This window comes from Phodopus roborovskii, unplaced genomic scaffold, assembly GCF_943737965.1.
Source record: "Phodopus roborovskii unplaced genomic scaffold, PHOROB, whole genome shotgun sequence".
NCBI classification, from domain to species: domain Eukaryota; kingdom Metazoa; phylum Chordata; class Mammalia; order Rodentia; family Cricetidae; genus Phodopus; species Phodopus roborovskii.
Window position 1 is genome coordinate 9,520,192 of NW_026126563.1, and position 26,017 is coordinate 9,546,208.

The window sequence follows — 26,017 nt, forward strand, 5'->3', positions numbered from 1 at the left end:
GTTCACAGGTCAAAATGAGGCTCAGAGAAGTGTTCTGCGACTGTGAAGGGAGGTGTCCTGACATCTTAGACGGAGCTCTGCACCTGAAGTGACTTGCCAAGAGGCCTCTGTGGTCAGATACTGGCTCTGTAGAGGACTTGGTCTCTCAGTTGCTTGTGTAAACTTTATACAAAACTATAGGGAGGAGGCCGGGCCCTTCTCCCCCAGCTGCTGGCCTTGCCATCTCTCGGTACCAGCACAGTGCCTCTGGGGAGGGGTCTCTTTAGCCTTCTCGTCTGCCTCCCTCGCCCATGGGTTCTGCTCCAGTGCCTGCTCTCTGTTCTGCCCCAGGACTGGTGGGGGAGCAACCTGGGTCAATGAGCTAGGGACAACAGGAAACTAGACACCCTGAGAACCAGCCTGAGCAGGAGGGGGCAGGCTGCCAGCCTCCCTAGAGGCCGGCCTAGAGGGCCTGGTTCCCATCCTCCCTCCCCTCCACCCCCAGGGGCTTGCATCCACCCCCTAGGAGGAGTCAGTGGAAGTTTATCCCAGAACAAGTGGGCACAAGGCTTTAGATTGGCCTGTGCCTTATGTGCCCGTGGACAGAAGACACCTGGACAGCTCCATCTTTGAGAACTTGACTGCAGTGTCTCTCAGCCCTGAAGTTTTGAGACTGTGAGGTGTGAGCTCCCGCCTGCAGAATGAACTGAACTCTCTTCTCCCCCCACCCCCCCCACCCCCGTTTGTCTTCCTGGAGGAACTCCTGCCTGGCCTTCCTGGACCTCCGTAGTGCTTCCGGGACTCTGGTCTTAGCTGGGCTCTCTGCTCCCACCTACGCCCAGTTCTGACTCCACGACTTTCATCCACAGTCAGAGAAGGCTTCAAATAGCAGGGCATCCGCTAGTTACCCTCTTCCAGCCTCTGCAGCACCCTTGTATTAGTTGAATTATCTTGTTATAAAGGAGGTTTTATTTTGGCTCACAGTTGAAGGGGATACAGTTTATCTGTCGTGGATGGGAAGACATGGTGGTGAACAGAGGTGGCTGGCAACATTGTGTTTACAGTCAGAAAACAGAGACAAATGCCACGCCCAGCTTGTCTCTCCCTCTTACTCATTCTAGCTCCCCAGCGCATGGAATGATACCACCCACTTTTAAGGTGGGTCTTTCCATCTCATTTAAGCCAATCTAGGTAACTCCTCACAGCCATGGCTGCAGAGCTATTTACACGGTGATTCTCAGTGGCATCAAGTTGACAACAAAGATGAACTGTCACAACTGTCCTCTGTGGGAGACCCCATCCTGAACCTCTTGGGCGAATGGAACAAAACCGCCCAAACTGGGTAAACAGCAAAGGACAGACATTTCTGCTCACGGTTCTGGAGTTTGGAAGTCTGGTCAAGGTGTGGGCAGACACAGTGTCTGGGGAAGGTGCTCCTTTTCATAGCTAGCATAGCTAGTGCCTTCTAGCAGTGTTCTTACACTGTGAACGGCCAGCGAGCTCTCTGGGTTCTCTTTCCTAAAGATTCCAATCCCTTTACGAGAGTTTTCACCCCCCAAAGGCCCTACCTCCTAATACCACCACACTGGGAGTTGGACAGCCTCTTGCATCGCTCGTCAAGGCCCTAGCTCCTTTGGCCCTGCCCTCTCTTCTCACCATGGGTTCCAGGGGACATCCAGACTTAAATCTCCATCTGTCAGTCACTCTGAGGGTGTGTGCTATGCAAATCGTAAGCCTTTCAGACTTGAGAGCTTGCCACTGTCACCCCAGACAGGCGATCTTCCCACAAGCCCTTGGCCCTGTGTTTCCCACATCTCCCTCCTCTTCTCCCCCGACTGGGGCTGTGGGGCTTCTTCAGTCCTCAGATCCACCTGCTCCCCAGCCACTGGCTGCTATGGGCTCCTTTTCTGAGAGTCATGAAGCAACCGCTTCCTAGGCATTTGTGGAGCACCTGTCTTGTGTCCCATGTGCACCAGCCGAGCAGCAGGTGAACCACACACACACACGCCTGTGGGCTTCCACACACACGCCTGTGGGCTTCTCTGGTCCCAGTTGTTCAGGCCTGACCTGACCTTCCCATCCCCAGCCTGCACCTGCATCGCTTGGGCCCAGCCCCTGACTGTCAGGCACTGCTCCTGGCCAAGTCTCAAGAGGTGGTAGTTGTCAACATCAATTTCCACAATCCTAGGACATATATTTTCCCCCTTCTGATAGTAATTCCTGTCTTATAATTGATGTGTTTATTTAATATGGTGGGGTTTATGTTGTTTATTTCCTTGCTCACTGAAAATGTTATTTAGTTCATGATGAATCTTTCAGTTGGTGGCATTTTAACCCCGGGGAAATATGATAAATGCATAGAATAATCAGAGACATCTGGAAATTATTTTTTAATGGGATGGAATGACTCTAATGGGAAAAAATGTGGGTTGTCTAGTAAAGGGCGGGGGACTTGGGGATGTCAGGGTTGCTCGGATGTCTCTGGCTGTTGGCTTTCAAAGACTCCACATTCCCCTGAGTTTCCTGTTGGTTTTGGAGGCCAAACCGAGCTTCTATGCACCCCTGTATTGGTGATGAGACCCAGGAACTCCCTGGGGATACAGGTGACTGGGGATGCTGTCAGTCCCACAGCTGAGTCCTCTGCAGGAGAAACTTGCATTTAGTGACACTGGCCAGGAGCTTTAGTCTGCCCTCTTCCACTGTTCGGTCTGGAGATGGGCAGCAGGGGCTGTGGGATGGGAGGGGCAGCGTCTGCTCCTGGCAGCAGGACAGGTTCCAGAAGGGCAGAGGTAGAGCACATTGGCCACTGGCCTGATCTGTCCCTGCCCTGCGCTTGTTAAACCCATGGTTCAGCCAGGGCCTCCTTACTCCTCTCTGTCTCGGTAAGTTTTGGGCAGGGTTGAGTTCAGTCAGCCCCAGCCCCTCAGCCCCTCTGTTTCCCCTCATTTCCTCCCATAATCAGACAGATACCCAGGCATGCACTGAGCATCCATCCACACCATACAGGACCTAGGGAGACTAGAAGTATGAAGCTTTAACACCAGGCTATGGCGTGTGGGTTCCACAGGTAGGAGGGAGAGGGCTCGCCATCCCATCTGAGGGAAGACCATCTGGGAAAGGCTGCAGGCTGGAGCTCTAGGTGTTGGCTTCTTCCTGATGGCTGCACTGTCCACAGGGAGGCCACACACCATGAAGTATGCTGGGTGGAAGGATTAGAAAGGCAAAAACACAGCCAACCGTGGAGACTTGTATAGAAACATAGCTCAAACACGCTTATACTGAATACATGCAGAAAGACTGTTTTAGGTGTCTTGCTATATGTCATTAAAAATTAATTTCACCTGTCTCTTTTAATGTGAAAATTCAAAATCACCCATGTGTGTTTCTCATAATTCCCTGGCAGAGCTGGCTCTAGTCTCTCCAGTACCCTTTAAGAACGAGCAAACAACTCCACCCCTCTCTCCCTGCACAGTTCTGCTTGTCTGCTGCCCCTGTATCTTCCCAGAGCAGCTCTTTACTTCCGCATGCCCCCTTCCTTTCCCTCTGTCTTACGGACTTGATTCCTCTTCTTTTATTGTGTGTGATGATGGATGGAGGCTTGAGAAGGGGAGACTAGTTAGTGTCTGCTCTCTCAGGCTCCCGTTTCTGGGTACCCCGAACCCGACTAACCCAAATGTCCATGGAAACTGATGTTTTAGGCAAATCTTCTTTCTCTGACTGACTTGGAGTCAGGCAGGAATTGTTTTTATTTTCTTGTCACTTTTGTAGGTTACAAAAGTGTAGGAGACGTGCCTCATTTACAAACTTCAGTGTGAGATGACTTTAGCCACACAGCTACTGTCTACCTCTACCTTCTCCTCTAGAGTCAAATTCGCCAGTGCCCTACGCTTCCAACTCTTACGAGCTAGGCATTTACTTCCCGAATTATGCACACTATTATGTAAATTTCAAACTAAACCATTAGATTGCTATTTTTTGACTTAAAAATTCCAGACCATTGCTTATGCTCTTCACGCTATTTTTTTTTCGTTCTAATACAGCTTGTTGTTTGTTTTATGGCTAATGTATATTGTTCATTGTTGAGCCAAGTAGTGTGTAATAATTACGCTTGCTTGCGTAACTTTTTATTTCCCTGGAGATGATCACTGCCCCTTTATGGCTGCCTTGTTTCTTACGGCATTTATGCAGATTCTTACGGATGTCTCTATCAATCACATGCCATCTCCATCCTCCTCTTCCCTGACCGCCTTTCAGATTCCCCAGCCGTTGGGAGTCCTGTGCAGTTGTATGCTTGGGGATATCTCACCTCTTCAGAGCATGGGCCCTGTTTCGTTGCTTTTCTTTCTAACTGTGTGCCAGTGCCTCTTACAGAAGGAGCAAAGCCACTGTTTGAACGTGGTGGTGCATGCCTGTACTCCTAGCACTGGGAGGCAGAGGCAGGAGGATCACAAGTTCAAGGTCATCCTTGAACACAGTAAGTTCTAGACCAGTGGTTCTCAACTTGCGTAATGCTTCGACCCTTTACTACAGTTCCCCATGCTGTGGTGACCCCCAAACATAAAATTATTTTCCTTGCTGCTTCACAACTGTAGTTTTGTGTGGCCAATTGTACTGTAAATATCTGATATGCAGATGGCCTTCGGTGACCATCAAAGGGGTCCTGGCCCACAGGTTTAAAACTACTGCCCACCGGTCTGTCCTTGAGGACAAAAGGCTGACAGGCACCTTGAGAGCACACAGCCCTTTACAAGGTGTGTGTGTGTGTGTGTGTGTGAGTGTGTGTGTGTGTGTGTGTGTGTGTGTGTAGCCCAGCCTTCCTCCCTCAGCTGTCCAGGTCCAGGGCAAGTTTATAACAACCCCAGTGTCTTCCTGCCTCCTACCTCCTGGCAAGTAGGCCAGGCAAGGCTAGACCATGCGATAGGGCATCTATCATCCCTTTGAATACCTGTAAGAGTCCCAGACTCTGCTCTCTGGATTGGAAGGGCTTCAAGGCCCCATGATGTCGCCTATGCATTGCTGCTGTGTGTGTTCCTATGCATTCCCATTTCAAGGTCCAGCCATGGCCCCTGTGGTTGTAAGGCTGTCTTTCCCAATAAAGCTCACCAGAAGGGCAATTTCATGTCAGCCCATCTCTATGAACCTCCTTAATTCACGAGAGTTAAAATTAACTTTGCCTGTCTCTTTCGGTGTGAAAATTTAAAATTACCTGTGTGTGTCTCACATAATTTAGTGGCAGAGCTGGCTTTGATCTCTAAAAACAACTCCATTTACTTCTTTCCAACAGAGGCTAGCCTGGGCTACACGAGACTCTGTCAACAAACAAATACAAACAAACTCTGAAATGGCTTTTTTCCTCTATCCTCAGTTGATTAATAGTTCGTTTAGACACAGATTTCTAGATATTGTGTCCAATCCCTCCCCCCCATACCTGGAAGGCACTTGCTTTGTAATTTTTAATCTTCTAATATCTAATGGTATCAGCTCGTAGTGTATCTGAGAATACAGTATGGTTTCTGACTTGTGACTGTTTGCAGATCTGTGCACTCTGGAGTGTTCTAGAACTGTCTCTTTGTCTTTATTGATTGCACATTTCATCGTTATGTCCTGGTGTGCTGTTCTTGCCATCGCTTGCCCTGTTGGGCACAGAGGCCACCTTTCCTATCTGGAAAAACAGACCTTCCGTCTGGGAAGTAGTTTTTTAAAAAAGTTTCCCCCATGCTCCTCTCCTGAGTGTCTCCTGGGTTTTCTCTCTTACAAGTGAAGTTCAGGGTTTTGTCTCATGTGCGTCCTGGGGGAATGTCTGCGGCTCTCCCTCCGGTCCTCCTGCTAAACTCCAGACTCCACCTTGTGATTTTAATTTCCAAGTGCTCTCCATCTTTGTCACCCTTCCTTGTGAGAGCACTTCCTGTTGCTTCACAGAGCTCATATCTTATTTGGCAAAAGATATTGGAATTTCTTTCCTGGTCCTTGTGCTATCTCTCTTATCTTGGATTTTTTTTTCTCTTTCTCATATAAAGGTTGTTGTGTTCTCTCCACTTTGTAGCCTTCTTCAGAAGACCACTCGCCCTTGGGTTGTCTGCTTATGTCAGAATAGGTCACTAACAGCTGTTTAGTAGCTCTGTACATACATATGAGAAATAATTTCCCAACAGGTGGGCCTCAGGATACAGAGGCTGGTGGGACCTAGACATTTTATTGGGGTGTTCTGAACTACAAGCACCTAGAGAGCACTTCTGGGAACAAGGACTGTCTTGGAAGAAGTAGTCCCAGTTTCCATCCCAGCATTCCTGTGTGCAGAGTGCAGAGCAATGTCACAGGCTGGTGACAGAGGGAAGTAGGGGTCCCAAAGTTCCCAGACATTGGGACAGAATTTCACCTGTTTGGCTTTGCTAGTACCCTGCCTTCTGCACCTAAGCGTCCTCCCACCATGCACTAGGCCTTTTCTGGAAGAACGGGAAGGGAAGGAACTATGCTTGTTGCTGACCTAGCATCCTTCTTCCTGGACTTAGTCCCACACTGTCTCCTGCTGTTTCCATTCCTGACCCTTGCAGCCTCATGGGGCATCTGCCCACCACCTGTTGATTGCCCCTGCCCCTTTGGTAGGTGATGGGTTTCTGATTTCTCAGTTTTGCTAATTCTGCCATCTGCTTTCCAAACTCTCTTGACATCTGTTGTCTGCTGGTATCACCTCTCCTGTTCCCCCTGCCCTATCTTTTTCTTAGCCTTTTGCTCTTATGTTAGTGGGGCTGGGGAAGAGGCAGATGTGTGTTGTATCTATCAGGGTTTTATTGTTGTTGTTATTTTGGTTTTGGTTTTTGGAGAGTGGGTTTCTCTGTGTAACAGTCCTGGATGTCCTGGAACTTGTTTTGTAGACCAGGCTAGGGTTGAACTCACAGAGATTCACCTGCCCCATGAGAGCTGGAATTAAAGGCCTGAGCCCACAACACCAGGCTTGATGGGTATTTTAAAAGGTAAAATGGTCCCCTTCCCGCTTAAAACTGCAACCGCAACAATTTTATTTTATTTTAGCTGTTTATGCTGGAATAGAAATTGCTCCGTAAAGCCCAGGGCTTGGCTAAGTTGCCCTGAATTTTCTCAGTGTGCACATAAGATATTGCATGGGAGGAGTCTAACTTAAGAAAGCGAGGCCAGCTTTAGGGGCTGTTGAACCCCTTTAACACGAGTGCTACTTATAAAAGGGCTACCTCTCTGGACATTAAAGCAAACACTCTTCCTCTGCTAAGGCCCATGGGACCTTTACATGGGGGCGCCAAAGATGGTGGCACGCATATTCAAGCTGTAGATCAGCTGTGTTAGGAAGGTCTTGCTTTTCACCAGCTCCGGGTTGCCCAGGGGTGGGGACCTGGCTCAGGTGGAGAGCTCTTGCAGGTCCTCACGGAGACCTCTCTGTCTTTTGCCTCTACAGGTGCCCCCTTTCAAAGGTCTCAGCATCCTCACGCTACCTCCTGCCGCCACTTCCACCTGGGTCCCCCGCAGCCGCAGCAGCTAGCCCCGGACTTCCCGCTGGCACACCCCGTGCAGTCGCAGCCGGGCCTCAGCGCCCACATGGCCCCGGCCCACCAGCACAGCGGCGCGCTGCACCAGTCGCTGACCCCGCTGCCCACCCTGCAGTTCCAGGACGTCACAGGTCCCTCCTTCCTACCTCAGGCCCTGCACCAGCAATACCTGCTGCAGCAGCAGCTCCTGGAAGCGCAGCACCGCAGGCTCGTCTCGCATCCCAGGTCGGCAGGGGCGGGGCCGAGGAAAGAGGGCGGGGCCGTGAAGGGGGTAGGGGTTCTAACAGCCAAGTTTGGGTGCAGTCACAAGTGTTTCCATAGGTGATGATGGCTTTTGCCTCAGTTAGTGGTGTTCATTCAGGTCAGAGTCTAGCCTGAGTCCTCACATCACTTAGGTTCAAGGTCAGCAGCTGGGTAAGCAGCGGCCAGGGACGCTCACGGTGAACGTTTGTAGCGTGGGAGGTTTGACTATAGGCTTCTCGGGTCCCCTCCAGCCTGATGCTGATTTTTCCCAAACTATACCAGAATACCAAAGGAGATAACTGGTTCTAGCTCTAAGCTAGAGTTGGAGATTGCCTATGTGTCCACGAAACCAAATAAAATTAGCAGTGACCAAATGTCCTGATGTGTCAAGTCACTATCCTTCTCTGCACCTCAGCTGTAAATAAGAAATGAATGAGCACAGCTGGGTGCTTCTCAGTCTTCTGGGTCTCAGGGCCCTTTTCACACTGAAAAATAACTACTGCCATATGGTTTTACCACGTTAGAAATCTTAAAGTATCTACTAATTCATTAAAAGTAACAACTGACTCCTCGTGCTAAATTTATAAAATGTTCTCTTTTTAATTTTTAATTCGTTTCCTTTTATTGAAAATAGATTCTTTTCTCACATGATATATGGTGATTATGGTTCCCCGTCCCTCTACCCCTTCCAGTTCTTTCCACCTGCTCTCCTATCGGGATCCATTCCCTTTTTGTCTCCCATTAGAAAACAATCAGGCTTCTAAAAGATAATAAAATAAGATAAAACAAACAAACAAACAAAAGATAGCAGTCAGAATTGGGCAAACACCAACAGTTGGAAGAGAGCCCCCCAAAAGAGACAAGAATGAGAAACCTCCTCAAGAATTCCATAAAAACACTAACCTGGGTGCCATAGTGCATCCATCCGCAGAGGGCCCGGTGTAGGACCCGTGCAGATCCTGTGCGTGCTGCCCGTTTGTGAGTTCATGCGATCGTTGATCATGATGCTTTAGAAGACATCATTCTCCTGTGTCCTCCATCCCCTCTGGCTCTTAGACTCTTCCCCCTTCCTCTTCCTCAGGATCTCCTAAGCTCCGAGGGGAGGGATTTGATGGAGGCATCCCACTTAGAGATGTGTGTTCCAAAGTCTCTCTCTCTCTCTCTCTCTCTCTCTCTCTCTCTCTCTCTCTGTGTGTGTGTGTGTGTGTGTGTGAGAGAGAGATGTCTGGCTGTGGCATTACGGAAACTTCTGTAATGATATTTGAACAAGACACCAGTCTATGACTATAGCAGAATGTCATTAGGAGTCGTTTTATTGCCTTTTAATTTATTATTATTATTTTTTAAGATCAGTAGTATTTGAGTTTACCCTAGGTCCCAGGGTTAATCCAGTCTCAGGTCCTTGATCACTGAGGCTGGGTATGGGTTCCATCTCGAGTGGGGCTTAAGTTGAATCAGATGATGGTTGGTTTCTACCACAGGCTTTGTGCCACCATTGTACTAGCACGTCTTGCAGGCAGGACACGTCATAGATCAAAGGATTTGTGTCTGGGTTGGTGTTTGTCTCACTTTTGGTGGCATGAAGAGCTCCTTCCTGTGCCAGAAACACTAGAATGTAGGGGTGAAGGCTCTGTCTGGACACCAGCTCAACCTCTCCAAGTCCAATGGGCTGTGTAGGTGTTGTCTTCTGCAATGGGCCTAGCTGTTAGTTTGTGGAGAGCAACCTACAGTCTTGGCAACATCCTGAGTTATCTGGGAATTCTTATTGGATCCATTTGGCCAAGAACTCAATTATATGTAACCAGCCCTGCTACTGGAAGCTTCATTTGGCGACGAGAGATACCCAGCTGGGGCTCTGTCTCTCCCCTTATTTCATTTAGTTTGTGTTTGTATATGTGTGCATTTTAGGAAGCTTTTACTGTACAAAGATTCCATACTACCCCTCAAACGATCCTTCCTCCACTTGATCGCCTGTTTCCGACCCCCACCCTACCATCCATAACTATTTCTCTTTCCTAATGAGATCTGTCTGCTCCCTCTAGTCCCTTACTCTATACCTAACCTCTTGTGGATTGTAGCTTGGTTATTTTTGACTTAAGAGCTAATATTCACATATAAGTGAATACATACCATATTTGTCTTCCTGGGTCTGGGATACCTCACCCAGGATGATTTTTTTCTACTTCCATCCATTTACCTGAGAATTTAATGTTCTCATTTGCTTTAAAAGCACTGTGTAAATGTACTACTGAGTAACACTCCATTGTGTATATGTACTACATTTTCTTCATCCATTCTTTTGTTGAGGGACATGTAGTTTGTTTCCAGTTTCTGGCTATTATTAATAGAACAGCAATGGACATAGTTGAGCAAATGTCTCTGTGACCAGAGTGAAGTGTCCTTTGGGTACATGCCCAAGAGTGGTATAGCAGGATCTTGAGGTAGATTGATTCCCAGCTTCCTGAGTAACCACCATACTGACTTCCACAGGGCTGTACAAGTTTGCACTCCCACCAACAATGGAGGATATCCCCTTCTTCCACATCCACACTAGTGCAGGAGAGCAGTGCATTGTTTTGTTGATCTTAGCCACTCTGACTGGTATAAGATGAAATCTCAGGGTAGCTTTGATTTGCATTTCCCTGATGGCTTAAGGATGCGGACAGCTAAGCACTTCTCAGCCTTTGAGTTTCCTCTCCTGGGAATGCTGTTTATTTACATCTGTACCCCATTTGTAATTGGGTTGTTTTCTTGATTTCTAGTTTTTTTGTTGTTGTTGAGGTCTTTATATATTTTGGAAATTATCCCCCTGTCAGATGTGTAGTTAAAAAAAAAAAACAAGCAAACAAGCAAAACAAAACAAGCAAACAAACAAAAAGCCCTTTTCCCATTCCATAGGCTGCGTCTTTGTCTGAATGATGGTGTCCTTTGCTAAACAGAAGCTTTTTGGTTTCATGAGGTCCCATTTGGTAACCATTGGTCTTAGTGCCTGTACTATTGGTACTCTGTTCAGGAAAGTCCTCTCCTGTGACAGTGTGTTCAAGGCTGCTCCCCACTGTCTCTTCTATTTGGTTCAGTGTATCTGGTTTTATGTTGCAGTTCTCAATCCTCTTGGAATTGAGTTTTGTGCAGGGTGATAAGTATAAATCTATTTACATTCAGCACATGCAGACATCCCAATTGATTAGCACCATTTATTGAAGATGCTGTCTTTTTTCCAGTGTGTATTTCTTGCTTCTTTATAAAAAAAGGTGTGTTTATTTATGCCTGGGGTCTTCAAGTCAATTCAATTGATCAAAATGTCTATTTCAGGGCCAATACTTATGCATTTTTTAAAAATAGTATAGCTCTGTAGTACAATTGAAAGCAGGGATAGGGATACATCCGACAGGTCTTTATTATTCAGAATTGTTTTAGCTTTCAGTGTGTGTGTGTGTGTGTGTGTGTGTGTGTGTGTGTGTGTTTCCATATAAAGCTGAAAATTATTGTTTCAAGATTGTGAAGAATTGTGTGGAATTTTGAATCTGTAGATTGTTTTTGGTAGTACGGCCATTTTTACTTTTACGTTTTACATTTTAATCTTACTGATCCATAAGCATGGGCAATCTTTTAGTCTTTTTCAATTTCTTTCTTCAATGTCTTAAAGTTTTTGTCACACAAGCTTAGTTATACCATGATATTTTATATTTTTTGAGGTTATTGTGAAAGATGTTGTTTTCCTTCTCAGTTTATTTGCTATTTATATATAGGCTGGTTACTGATTTTTGTCAGCCAAGTTTGTTTCCAGCTACTTTGCTAAAAGTATTTATCAGCTGAGGGAGTTTTCTGGTGGAACTTTTAGGCTCATTATTGTATACTATCACATCACCTGCAAATAAAGATACATGGATTTCTTATTTTCCAATTTGTATCCTCTTAACCTTCTTCACTCATATTTTTGCTGTAGTTAAGATTTCAAGTACTGTATTGAATAGGTATGGAGAAAGTGGACAACTTAGCCTTGTTCCTGATTTTAATGGAATTGCTTTGAGTTACAGCTATGGGATTGCTGTAAACTGCCTTTATTACATTTAGGTATGTCCATTGTATCCCTAATCTCTCCAAGACTTTTATCATGAAGGATGTTGGGTTTTGTTAAATCCTTTTCTGCACCGAATGAGATGATCATGTGGTGTGTGTGTGTGTGTGTGTGTGTGTGTGTGTGTGTGTGTGTGTGTGTGTGTGGTGTGTTTTCTTTCAGTTTCTTTATATGGTGAATTATTTTTTTTTATTTATGTTGAACCATCCCTGCATCTCTGGGATAAGCCTTCTTGTGGGTGGATGATCTTTTTAATGTGTTCTTGGATTCAGCTTGCATGTATTTTATTGAAAAAAATTGCATCTATGTTTATAAGAGAAAATGGTCTGCAATTCTTATTCTCTGTTGGGTCTTTATGTGATCTGGGTATCAGGGTAGCCCTGGCCTCATGAAACAAATTAGGCAATGTTCTTTCTGTTTATATTTTGTAGAATAATTTGAGGAGTATTGGCATTAACTCTTCTTTGAAAGTCATGTAGAATTTTGTGCTAAAACCATTTGGTCTTAAGCTTTTTTTTGGTTGGGAAAGTTGTAATGACTGCTCCTGTTTTATTAGGGGTTATGAGTCTGTTTAAATTGTTTATCTGATTGTGATTTAACTTTGGTAAGTGGTATTTATTCAGAAAATGATCCATTTCTTTCAGATTTTCCAATTCAGTGGAGTATATTTTTAATATACTCCTTATGATTCTCTGAATTTCCTTGGTGTCTGTTGTAATGTCTCCCCCTTTCATTTCTAAGTTTATGAATTTGCGTAGTCTCTCCAACTTTTTGTTAATTTCTATGAAGGTTTGTCAATCTTAATGATTTTTTCAAAGAACCAACTCTTCGTTTCATTGATTCTTTGCATTGTATTTTTATTTATTTGCTTGTTTCCATTTTATTGGCTTCAACCCTGAGGTTGATTATTTCTTGTCATCTACTTTTGGGAGTGATTTCTTTTTTTTGTTCTAAGGCTTTCTGGTGTGCTGTTAGGTTATTACTGGGATCTCTACTTTTTTTTTTTTTTTATTTAAATGTAGGCACTTAGTTCTGTGAACTCACTTGCCTCATTTTTATGATAATTTTTTTATTTAAATTTGAAACAAGCTTGTTTTACATGCCAATCCCAGTTCCCTCATCCTCTTCTCCTCCCCTGTCCCTCCCAATTCCCATCTCATCCCCTTTCTGCTCTCTACAGAAGGTGACACTTTCCATGGGGGATCTTCAAAGTCTCTTATATCTTTTGGAGCAGGGCCTAGGCCCTCCCCCATGTGTCTAGGCTGAGAGAGTATCCTTCTATGTGGAATGGGCTCCCAAAGTCCATTCAAATACTAGGGATAAATACTGATCCATTACCAGAGGCCCCATAGACCGCCCAGTCGTCCTAACTAACATCCACAATCAGGGTGTCTGGGTTGGTCCTATACTAGTATCTTAGCCATCAAATTGGGGTCTATGATTGCCCCCTTGTTCAAGTCAGCTTTTCTGTGGGGTTCTCCAGCCTGGTCTTGACTCCTTTGCTCATCACTCCTCTGTCTCTGCAACTGGATTCCAGGAGTTTGGCTCAGTGTTTAGCTGTGGGTGTCTGCTTCTGCTTCCATCAACTACTGGATGAAGGCTCTAGGATGGCATATGAGGTAGTCAACAATCTCATTATTGGGGAAGGGCATTTAAGATAGCCTCCCACTATTGCTTAATTGTTAGTTGGGTTTATCCTTGTAGGTCTCTGGGCATGCCAGATTTCTCCTTAAACATACAATGGTTCCCTCTATTATTGTCTCTCTTTTCTTGCTCTCCTCTATTCTTCCCCTGACTCAGTCTTCCTGCTCCCTCATGTCCTCCTCTCCCCTCCTCTTCTCTTCTTCTCTTTCTCCACACTCCCTCTCCACCACCATGCTCCCAGTTTGCTCGGGAGAGCTTGTCCCTTTCCCCTTCTCAGGGGACCGTGTATGTTTCTCTTAGGGTCCTCCTTGTACCCTAGTTTCTCTGGCAGTGTGAATTGTAGGCGGACGATCCTTTGCTCTATGTCTAAAAGCCATATATGAGTGAGTAACATACCATGCTTGTCTTTTTGTGAACCTTACTCAGGATGGTTTCTTCTAGTTCCATCCATCTGCCTGCAAAATTCAAGATTCCATTGTTTTTTTTTTTTTCCCATTGAGTAGTATTTCATTGTGTAAAATAAATGTACCACATTTTCTTTATCCATTCTTCAGTTGAGGGGCATTTAGGTTGCTTCCAGGTTTTGGCTATTACAAATAATGCTGCTATGAACATAGTTGAACAGACGTCCTTGTATGAATGTGCATCATTTGGGTATATGCCTAAGAGTAGAATTGCTGGATCTTGAGGTAGACTGACTCCCATTTTCCTGAGGAACAGCCACACTGATTTCCAAAGTGGCTGTACAAGTTTGCACCCCCATTAGCAGTGGAGGACTGTTCCCCTTTCTCCACATCCTCTCCAGCATAAAATGTCTTTGGAATTTTTTATTTTAGCCATTCTGACAGGAGTAAGATGATATTTCAGAGTTGTTTTGATTTGCATTTCCCTGATGGCTAAGGTTGTTGAACACTTTCTTAAGTGTCTTTCATTCATTTTACACTCCTCTATTGAGAATTCTCTATTTAGTTCTCTACCGCACTTTTTAATTAAATTATTTGGTGTTTTTGTAACCAGCTTCTTGAGTTCTTTGTATATTTTGGAAATCAGCCCTCTGTCAGATGTGGGGCTGGTGAATATCTTTTTCCATTCTCTGTGGGCTTCTGTTTTGTTTTGTTGAATTTGTCCTTTCCCTTACAGAAGCTTTTCAGTTCTTAGGAGGTCCCATTTATTAATTGTTGACTTCAGTGTCTGTGCTACTGGTTTTATGTTCATGAAGCAGTTTCCTATACCATTTTGTTCAAGGGTACTTCCCACTTTCTCTTCTAAGAGGTTCAGTGTGGCTGGATTTATGTTGAGGTCTTTGATCCAATTTGACTTAAGTTTTGTGCATGGCGATAGATATGGATCTATCTGCAGTCTTCTACACACCAGCATCCAGTTATGCTAGCACCATTTGTTGAAGTTAACTTTATTTCCATTGTATAATTTTAGCTTCTTTGTCAAAAATCAGGTGTTTGTAGGTGTGTGGGTTAATACCAGGGTTTTCAATTCAATTATATTGGCCTACCTGTCTATTTTTGCACCAATACCAAGCTGTTTTCAGGACTACAGCTCCTCTATAGTAGAGCTTGAAGTCAGGGATGGTGATGCCTCCTGAAATTCCTTTATTTACAGGAATGTTTTGGCTATTCTGGGTCTTTTGCTTTTCTGTATAAAGTTGACTATTCTTTCAAGGTCTGTGAAGAATTGTGCTGGGATTTTGATGGGGATTGCATTGAATCTGTAGATTGCTTTTGGCAATGTTTATCCTACCTATCCAAGAGCATGGGAGATCTTTCCATTTTTCTGGTATCTTCTTTAATTTCTCAAAGTTCTTATTATATAGGTCTTTCACATTTGGTTAATGTTACACCAAAATATTTTGTGTTGTTTGTGGCTATTGTAAAGGCTGATATGTCTCTGATTTCTTTCTCAGCCCCTTATTGTCTGTATCTAGTAGGGCTACTGATTTTTGTTGTTGTTGTTGTTAATCTTGTATCCTGCCACTTTGCTGAAGGATTTTATCAGCTGTAGGAGTTCCCTGGTAGAGTTTTTTGGGTCACTTATATAAACTGTCATATCATCTGCAAATAGTGACAGTTTGACTTCTTCCTTTCCAATTTGTATCCCTTTGATCTCCTTTTGTTGTCTTATTGCTTTAGCTAGAACTTCAAGTACAATATTGAAGAGATATGGATAGAGTGGACAGCCTTGTCTTGTTCCTGATTTTGAGGAATCACACTGAGTTTCTCTCCACTTAGTTTGATGGTGGCTGTTGGTTTGCTGTGCATTGCTTTTATTATGTTTAGGTATGTTCCTGTTATCTCTGATATCTCCAAGACCTTTATCATGAAGGGGTGTTAGATTTTTTCAAAGGCTTTTTTTTTTTTTTTTAAAAGCCTCTAGTGAGATGATCATGTGGTTTTTCTTTTTCAATTTGTTTATATGGTAGATTATGTTGATGGATTTTCATATGTTGGACCATCCCTGCATCCCCTAAGATGAAACCTACTTAGTCATAGTGGATGATTTTTCTGCTGTGTTCTTAGATTCAATTTTTCCAGTATTTTATTAAGTATTTTTGCATCAATGTTCATGAGGGATATTGGTCTGTAGTTCTCTTTCTTAGTTGTGTCTTTGTGTAACTTGGGTACCAAGGTAATTGTTGCCTCATAAAAAGAGTCTGTTAATGAACCTTCTGCTTCTATTGTGTGGAACCACTTTGAGGAGTATTGGTGTTTGCTGTTCTTTGAATTTCTGGTAGAATTCTGCACTGAAACCATCTGTCCCTGGGCTTTTTTTTTTTTTTTTTTTTTTTTTGGTTGGGAGACTTTTTGATGACTGCTTTTATTTCATTAGGGGTTATAGGTCTATTTAAATTGCTTATCTGTTCTTGATTTAATTTTGGTAAGCGATATCTATCCAGAAAATTGTCCAATTCCATTAATTTTTTTAATTTTGTGGAATACAGGTTTTCAAAGTATGACCTGAAGATTCTCTGGATTTCCTCAGTGTCCACTGTTATGTCCCCCTTTTCATTTCTGATTTTGTTAATTTGCATATTCTCTCTTTGCCTTTTGGTTAGTTTGGATAAAGTTTTGTCTATCTTGTTGATTTTCTCAAAGAACCAACTCTTTGTTACATTGATTCTTTGTATTGTTTTCCTACTTTCTACTTTATTGATTTCAGCCCTCATTTTGATTATTTCCTGGCGTCTACTCTGGGGTGAGTTTGCTTCTGTTTGTTCTAGAGCTTTCGGTTGTGCTGTTAATTCTCTAGTGTGACTATTCTCCAGTTTTCTTCATGTGGACACTTAGTGCTATGAACTTTCCTCTTAGCACTGCTTTCAAAGTGTCTCAGAAGTTTGGGTATGTTGTGTCTTCATTCTCACTGAATTCTAGGAAGTCTTTAATTCCTTTCTTTCTTCATTGACTCAGGAATGGTGCAACTGTGCATTGTTCAAATTCTATGAGCTTGTAGGGTTTCTGCAATTTGTGTTGTTGTTGAATTCCAACTTTAAAGTATGGTGGTTTGATAAGATATAGGGTGTTATTCTAGTTTTTTTTTTGTAGGTATTGAGGTTTGCTCTATTGCCAAGTATGTGATCTATTTTAGAGACGGTTCCATGTGCTAAGAAGAAGGTATATTCTTTTGTGTTTGGATGGAATGTTCTGTAAATGTCTGTTAAACCCAGTTGGGTCATAACTTCTGTTAGTTCTTTTTGTTTCTTTGTTAAGTTTCTGTCTGGTGGTCCTGTCTAGTATTGAGAGTGGGGTGTTGAAATCTTCCATTATAAGTGTGTGAGGTTTTATTTGGAATATGAGTTTTGGTAATGTTTATTTTACAAATGAGGATGCCTTTGTATTTGGGGCATAGATGTTCAGAATTGAAACTTCATCTTGATGGGTTTCTCCTGTGATGAATAAGAAATGACCTTCTTCATCTCTTTTGATAGATTTTAGTTTAAAGTTTAATTTGTTAGATATTATGATTGCTACACCTGCTTGTTTCTTGGGTCCATTTGATTGGAAAATCTTTTCCCAACCCTTAACTCTGAGGTAACATCTATCTTTGAGATTGAGGAGGGTTTCTTGTATGCAGCAGAAGGATGGATTCTGTCTCTGTATCCATTCTGTTAGCCTGTTTCTTGAGTTAAGATCATTAATATTAAGAGATATTAATGACCGTTGATTGTTAATTCTTGTTTGTTTTGGATTTGTTGTTGGTATCATGAGTAGATGTACCCAGGTTTTTCTTTTGGCTATTGGCAAAGTGGGATTATCTATTGTCTATGTTTTTGTAGGTGTAGTTAACTTCTTTGGGTTGGAGCTTTCCTTCCAGAACTTTCTGTAGGGCTGGATTAGTTGATATGTATTGTCTAAATCTGGTTTTGTCATGGAATATTTTGGTTTTTCCATCTATAGTGATTGAAAGCTTTGCTGGATATAGTAGTCTGGCCTAGCATCCGTAGTCTCTTAGTGCTGGTAGAATATTTATCCAGGACCTTCTGGCCTTCCGAGTTTCCATGGAGAAATCGGTTGTAATTCTGATAGGTTTGCCTTTATATGTTAGTTGGCCTTTTTCTTTGCTGCTCTTAACTTTCTTTATTCTGCATGTTTGGTGTTTTGATTATTGTGTGGCAAGGGGACCGTTTCTTTTTGTGGTCCACTCTATTTGGTGTTCTGTAAGCTTCTTGTACTTTCATGGGCATGCCATTCTTTAGGTTGGGAAAGTTTCTTCTTTGATTTTGTTAAATATATTTTCTTCACCTTCTTCTATAACTATTATTCTTAGGTTTGGCCTTTTCATGGTATCCCATATTTCCTGAATATTTTATGTTAGAGATTTGTTGGACTTAAGATTTTCTTTGGTCGATGAATCTATTTCTCCTAGTGTTTCCTCAATGCCTGAGATTCTCCCTTCCATCTCTTGTATTCTGCTGGTTATGCTTGCATCTGCAGTTCTTGATCATTTACCCAGCTTTTCTATTTCCAGCATTCCCTCAGACTGTGTTTTTTTTTTATTGTCTCTGCTTCAGCTTTCAAACCTTACACTGTTTGAATTGTTTCTTGCAATTTCTGGTTTGTCTTTTCCTCCATTTCTTTAAAGGATTTTCTCATGTCCTCTTTAGGGTCTCTATCATCTTCATGCAGTTGTTTTTAGGGTCATTATTTTCCGCTTCATCTGTGTTGGGATATTGAGGTCTTGCTAGTGTGGAGTCCCTAGACTCTGGTGGTGTCATATTGATCTTTCTATTGTTGACTGTTGTCTACCCATCTCTTCTTCCAGTGCATACTGGTGTGGTCTCTCCCTCTCCTGTTGGGTACAGGGCCTAGTTTCTCTGCCGGTTGCTGCAAGTAGGTCCAATACTCCGATGTCTTTCCTCTTCCAGTGGGCGGTGGCTGGACTAGGGCACAGGCAGACTCTGGATGGGCTGTATCACTGGGACAGGTTACCCTGTGCACAGTCCCCAGTCCTCAGGGGGCTCTGAGTAGGGCCCCAGAAGGGACAGGAAACAGGCCCAAGCTTACCTCCTCCTGTGGTTGGAGGTGAGACTAGGACCCTGGCAGACTCCGGATGGGCTGGTCACTGGGACAGGCTCCAAGCAGGGCACCAGAAGGCGGGCTCCTCACTCACTTGTCTCTTACAACTCGTCCTATGAGTTTGCTTATGTTGCTTATTCATTTTCATTCCATTCTAGAAAGTCTTTAAGTATTTCTTCCCCCTCCTCCTTCTCCCTCTTCTTTTTTCAAGACAGGATCTCACCATGCGTTTCTGGCTGCCCTGGTGTGTGTGCGTATACATCTGTGTGTTTCCCCTCTTCGATTTGCTGGTCTGGGGCTATTTATTTCTTGTGTTTTCTCGGATATGATTAACCTCTTTAGGTTGGAGTTTTCCTTTAGCACATTCTGTAGGTTTGGATATGTAGACAGACATTGCTTATATCATGGGATGCCTTATTTTCTCCATCTATGGTGACTAAAAGTTTTGCTGGGTATAGTAGTCTGGGCTGGCATCTGTGGTCTCTTAGATTTTATAGACTATCTGACCTGGCCCTTCTGGCTTTTAAAGTCTCCACTGACAAGACAGGTGTAATTCTAATAGTTCTGCCTTTGTGTGTTACTTGGTTTTATTTCCTTGCAGCTTTTAGTTTTCTTTTGTTGTTCTGTATGCTTAGTGTTTTAGTTATCATGCGCTGAAGGAACTTTCTTTTCTGTTCCATTCAATTTGGTGTTCTGTATGCTTCTTGTACCTGGATAGGCATTTCCTTCTTTAGGTTAGGGAAATTTTCTTCTATGATTTTGTTGAAAATATTTTCTGAGCCTTTGACCTGGATTTCTTCACCCTCTATTCCTGTTATTCCATTTACCTCATCTTTTCAGAGTGTCTCAGATTTCCTGGTTGTCTTGTGCCAGAATTTTTTTTTTTTTTAGATTTAACATTTTCTTTGGAGTGAGGTATCCATTTCTTGTATTGTGTCTTCAGTGCCTGGGGTTTTTCATCTCTTGTGTTCTGTTCCTGAGGCTTGCCTCTGATGTTTCTGTTCCTAGTTCCTAAATTTTTCATATTTCCCTCGGTGTGGTTTTTCTTTGTTGAACTGGTTTTCACTTTCAGGTCTTGAACTGTTTCATTCCTTTCTTTCCATTGTTGGTTTGTGTTTTCATAGAATTCTTTAAGGGATTCACTCATCTCCCTTTTAAAGACCTCTATTGTATCCACAAAGGCTGTTTTAAGGTCTCTGTCTTGTGCTTCTGCTATGCTGGGATACTCAGAGTCTGCTGTGACAGGGAGCTGGGCTCTAGTGGAGACATATAGTTGTGGATGTTGTTGATTGTGTTTTTATGCTGGCGTCTAGGCATCTGGGTTTGGAAGGTCGCAATTCTAGGTGCTGATATCCGGTCTTGTCTTTGTTGGATGGGTGTTATGTTCTTTGATTTTTGTTGTCTTCTCTGGTTCTTGGGGGAGTGTGGTGACTGTGTGTTGCCTGGTAAGACATTCTTATGGGATCCTGATGGGCGTGGCCACTGGGGTTCCAGGCAAAATGGGTTTCTAGGTATAGGGAGCTGACATTCTGGAATGGGTGTGGACTAAACAGGGGTGCTAAGTGCATCCACAGGAGGGAGGATAGCAGGGTGTTCTAAGAGGATCTGACAGAGGGTGAGGAGAGGCCACAGCATGTGGTCTGCTACAGAGTTGGAGGTGAGACTGGGGATTGGATCTGGAGAGAGGAAGGAGAAGTGAAGATCTGTATTTAGCTTCTCTGCTACCCTGGCTGGAGTGACCTGTGGGTTCCCGGGCCTGTACAATAGTCTTGTGAAAATGAAAATGGCCATGTATCAATTCAGTGAGAAGAACCACTCAAAATGCATTTGTCTCTGTGACACACAACCTGACAGAGCTTTTCTATGCCCTCATGTCTGCCTCTGTACTAGATCTTCAGGAGCCCTACATCACAAAGTTTCTGGGAAGTTCTACCATTTGCTTGCAAGAGACTAAAGGGTGAAAAGGAAAATAGATTTTTTCCCCCTTTCAAGATACCTAAAGGGCTTCAGAGACTCCTAAGGGTGTTTGGGAGAACTCAGGCTCCGTGATAGATAGGTCCCTAAGCATTGGTGACTAGATGGTTGGATTGTCTGGGGACAGCCAGATAGTGTTGTGGGAAGCCCAGGAGAAAGGCTGCCATGATTTGGTGGTGTCTTCATGGAAGTCTTCCTGGAGAAGGAGAGCTCTTGAAGAGAGTGATGGAGAGAAGCGAGTAGTGGGAGCAGATGGGCGGATTCAGGGGACCAGTTTCTGCTCACCTGGACAATTCCTTGGTGTTTGGGATCTCCAGGTTCTGTGGGGGATAGCAGAGTGCGGGCACCCTCAGTAGGTGGAAGGAGCATCATTCGGAACTTTTGGGACCTTGGCTGGCCCAGGCAGCCGCTAACACAAAGGCTTCTTTCTGTACAGGCGGAGTCAGGATCGAGTGTCTGTCCACCCCCCACCGCCTCCACCCCAGCTTTGACTTTGGCCACCAACTGCAGACACCTCAGCCCCGGTATCTGGCTGAGGGCACTGACTGGTGAGTGAGTAAGATGCTAGGGAGGGTGGGAGAGGGAGGGAGGGAGGGAGGGAGGGAGGGAGGGAGGGAGGGAGGCCTCATCAGCGCCATGGAGTCTCTGATTTGCTTTCATTGATGGAGGTTAGACCCTAGTCTACCATGCCTACTGGTCGCCTACAGGGCCTGGCTACAGGAAGTAGCACAGTGTCACTGCACACTATCCTGGGCCAAGTCTGCGGCTTGTGTTGATGGTCCTGACATAAAGAAAGGAGGCAGGATGTGAAACCTTTCCTAAGCTCAGTAGAGCTAGCAGCCAGTAGACTCTAGAGGACAGCCTGGGAGGAGAATGCAGAAGTGTCAGGGAAGGCTTCCTGGAGAGGGCGGCCTGCAAGAATCCACGGATAAATGACAAAGCTTGGCCCTGCAGGGAGTGTGACTTGGGTAGAGGTAGAGGTAAGGGCTGTGGATAGGAGCTAAAGAGGAAGACGGAGGATGTTATGTCTTAAAGACAGGTAGCCACCCACCCACCCCCGGTCTTGCAGTCTCCCATGCTTCTGGGACTTTGTAGCCCATTCACCTCTCCAGCTGTCACCCAGGAAAGAAAGATCAGGTCTTAACTAGAGTCAGACTAGACCCCTCCAAATAATTTAAGACAATGTGTAATTCACTGGGTATTTCTAGGTAAAGGACACCAGTGGATGCGGTGGGGTTCTGAGTAGCTGTTGCTAAAATTCCTTTCCTGGGGAAACGGGACAAGTGTCCACCTTCAAGGTCCAAATGACAAATCAGAAGTTTGATTTCACCAAAGTATCCCCTTGAGAACCAATGAGTGCATCCGGCTTCCTTACAGTGTGCGGATGGGGAGCTGCACACAGGAGCATGGGTAGCCCCAAGCAGCCTTGCCTGGAAGTTCAGTGACCCCCTCCCTCCTTCTCTGGGGGAATGCCAACAGTCCACAGGCCCTATCCTGACTGATACCCAAGCAGTCATAGCAGATCTCAGGAAGATGGCGGCAGTTTAGTTCAGAGGACAGTGGTCTACTGTGTCAGCTTATTCTACAGAGAGGTGTGCATGCATATATATGCATGCCCATCATATGTGTATGTATGTGTACTCAGGTGCACATGAAGACTCACAGAGAGAAACAAGTAGGCTGTAATGGTGGCATTGGGGAAACGAAGGTCAAGTGTGTCCTGGAATTCTTTGTTTCCCTTGCAACGGATTCTGGGCACCAGAAGGAGTGTTGTTAGTGTGCTCTGATGTCCTCCATCCTCAGCATGTTTCAGGTACTCCCAGTTGAACAGAACAATCTCCTAAAAGTTGGATCCCACTACTGCCAACTTCCTCCCAGCCTTTCCCCAATCAGCAGATTCAAATTAGGAAGATTTAATTGCAGTCTGGATTAAATTCTGTCCCTCAGCAGCCAAGTCAATGCAGTTTGATTCAATTCAGCACACACGAGCACCCAGAGCCCTTGTACACAGCGGAGTGATTTGAACGTGAGCACAGGCTCTGACACGGTATGTGGGACCCTACAGTGGGGTCACCCTTGGGAGCGTCAGGAGCAGTGGGATGAGTCATCCCTGCCTTTAGCTTGCTCCTACATCCAGATTTCTTCTTCTTTCTCTTTTCAACCTCTGCATTCCCTGCTGCCCCGAGAAAAAAAGATTAAGGATCCTGGAGACTGGTCTGCATTCCACCGTCTTGTGCGGACCCACCCCTGGGCTCACCCTGGGGTAGGAGCTGGTCCCCTGGCACATTTCAGAGAGGATGCTTTGTTCAGCATCATCTGAGCACACATTTGGTGTATTTCATGGCCTTCAATATCTTTCTGTAGTTATGGTTACTGATGTGCACATCATCCAAACCTGGCTGCTGGTGGAAGCCTCTTCTGAAGATTCCTTCTGCCATGACCCCGGTGCACCTCCATGGCATTCCTGCCTTTGGTTACATCAGAATGTTCTGGTTTCTCTTGTGCCCCCACCCCCACCCCCCCAGAACCAGACTTAGCTCCATTTCTCGGCAGCCACTGATTCTTCTTTGTTGCTTTGTGTGGATCTAAGTTTTAACTGGTATCGTTTTCTTCCCGACTGACTGTTTCTTGTGGGGCTGGCCTGAAACACTACTCCTCCCTGCCCGTGCTCATTGGAAAAAGCCTTTACGCCACCTTCATTGTGAATTTTTTTTTGGACTGGGTGCAGACTTCATTCTTTCTTATTGATGCCAACCCTTTCTCTCTTGGCTGCTTTTGTAACAACTTGACAATTTGTGCCCACCTTCTCGTTCTGGGGGGCCTTTTCCTTTAATCTCATGTTGGTTTTAAACTTTTATCTTCATTTTTTTTTAAAATTATGATTGTTATGTACTTTGAGACAGGGTTTCTCCGTGTAGCCCTGGCTGTCCTGGAACTCACTCTGCAAACCAGGCGTTTTTGTGTTACACTGCTGAAATTTGTTAATGACTTGAGCCTGTAGGTTTAGAGTTTCCATCAATTTGGAAATGTTTTAGTGAAACACATCTTTAAATTAAGTGAGTTTTTCTAAACTTTTAGGAAGTGGCTGGCTGGGCTAGGATTCCTTTCTAGCCCGCAGGATGAACAGTACAGGGGTCCATCGCCTGCAGTTTTACTGAATGGTGAAAATACGGCTACTGCCCATCCTCAGTTGGTCCTGGCTTCCTTTGCTCGGTATCCCTGACCTACTCCATTTGGACTCTCTCTTCCTTGGAAGGGACATGGTTCTTGAAAAATGCTTCTTATGATCTGGGCCGCTCCAGGTGCCTCAGACCGAAAGGTCTTAGATGCGGCTTCAAGAGGGACATGGAGATGCTAAGCAGCTTGTAGGAAGATGTATTGATGCCATTTTCTCCCACTCTGAGCAGCCGAGTCTGACTTTGCCCCAAGGTGGTATGTGAGAGCTCTCTTCTGAAAGCGGCTGGCACCTCTCCCACTTTGTAGCTCACGATGCGCTGTCCCCACAGGGATCTCAGTGTGGACGCTGGCTTGAGCCCTGCCCAGTTCCAGGTGCGGCCCACCCCTCAGCACTATCAGCACTACCTAGCGACTCCTCGAATGCACCATTTCCCCAGGAACTCTTCCTCCACACAGATGGTGAGTGACAAGACCCTGGGGGGATGTGAACTTCCTCCCTGCATGCTAGTGGTAAGCTGAGGCCAGGGCTCTGCGGTGCCCAGGGTCCTGAGTCCTGGCTCCTAGGCGGACCAGCGGCTGCCCTCCACTCTCAGCCCGAGAGCGACTGGTCCAAAAGCCAGCACTGCCTAGGGCTGTCGGGGAGGGGGGGGGGAAGAGGTAGGAAATGCCCAGTACTGAAAGATGCTGCCCTGGGGACTGGGGAGGTGGCTCAGCCAGTAAAATACTCTCTGTAGAAACATGAGGACCTGAGTTTGATTCCCAGAGCACACACAAAGCCAGGCACGGTGGTTGTGTGCTAATAATACACAGCTGGGGCAGTGTGGGCAGGTAGATCCCTGGGGCTCACTGGCTTGCCAGCCTAGCCTTATCCGTGCACCTCTGCTGAACTGAGAGCCTCAGTCTCACAAAACAAAGAGGGCCGCTCCTGAGGAACAACACCTGAGGCTGACCTTTGACCTACACACACACACACACACACACACACACACACACACACACACACACTCACTCACTCACTCTTGTCTTCCTGAGCTTTACTTTTTTGGTGAGATGGAATATAGACACCACTCTGTGTCTCTCTCACAGGGTAGCGTCGAGGGTCACAAGAGGTCCTAGAGGGACCTCCCTGAAGCCTCTTGGGGCTACAGAACCCAGAATGTGCTAGAAAGATCAGGTTGGGTTTGGGGTTGCAAGTGACACATAATACCAAGAGAAACCCTTGTTGCTGTCCCTAAATAGAATTCTCCCTTCTCAGAACTTGTCTCTGTCATTTAGCCACCCAGTGGCTTGGGGAGGAGCACTTTCTACATACCAGACACAATTGTGAGCACCTCATATAACTAATCTTATGTCTTCCTGCCAGCACCCCACACAACCAGGCATTGTGTCCATTTTGCATATTGGCAAACTGAGGCCCACAGAGATTAAATAACTGGCCCCAGTAGATGCAGTGGGAAACTTGATGGTAGCCAGTCTGGTTCCTAGCCAGGGTTGTAGAAGGCACAGCTCAGCAAGTCTGGGGCTACAGCCTTATTTTAAAAGGATAATAGTTTGTTCCTCATGGATTTGTAACAGTTCATTTTTACTTAGAGACTCGGCGTTACAATACTATGCAACTTGGTTACTGTTTTCTTTCTTTTTGGCCTGGCACCGATAGCCATCCTGTTGCTCTTGGAGATAGCAGAGGAGGCTCCTGCCACCCAGCTGCCTGGGCCTGAGTCTTGACTCTTGTCACTTGCTTGAGTGACATGAGCTGATTATGTAACCTCCTTGTGCCTTACTTGTCCCCCTCGGTAAAATGGGAATTTATAATTGTACCTGCAGTTTCCATCATGTGAGGCAGCGAAACTGTTAATCACCAGCGCTCCTCAGAACAGTGC

The 26,017-nt window shown here is 44.9% G+C and overlaps 1 protein-coding gene across 1 annotated transcript in view; it reads left to right on the forward strand.

The window, feature by feature from the left end:
• Nucleotides 1-26,017, forward strand: part of Ark2c (arkadia (RNF111) C-terminal like ring finger ubiquitin ligase 2C) — a 101,349-nt gene that overhangs the window by 68,563 nt on the left and 6,769 nt on the right. Inside the window, 4 exon segments of the mRNA XM_051202084.1 lie at nucleotides 7,406-7,721; nucleotides 21,397-21,424; nucleotides 21,426-21,508; nucleotides 24,467-24,596. Of these exon segments, the coding sequence (XP_051058041.1) occupies nucleotides 7,406-7,721; nucleotides 21,397-21,424; nucleotides 21,426-21,508; nucleotides 24,467-24,596 (557 nt within the window).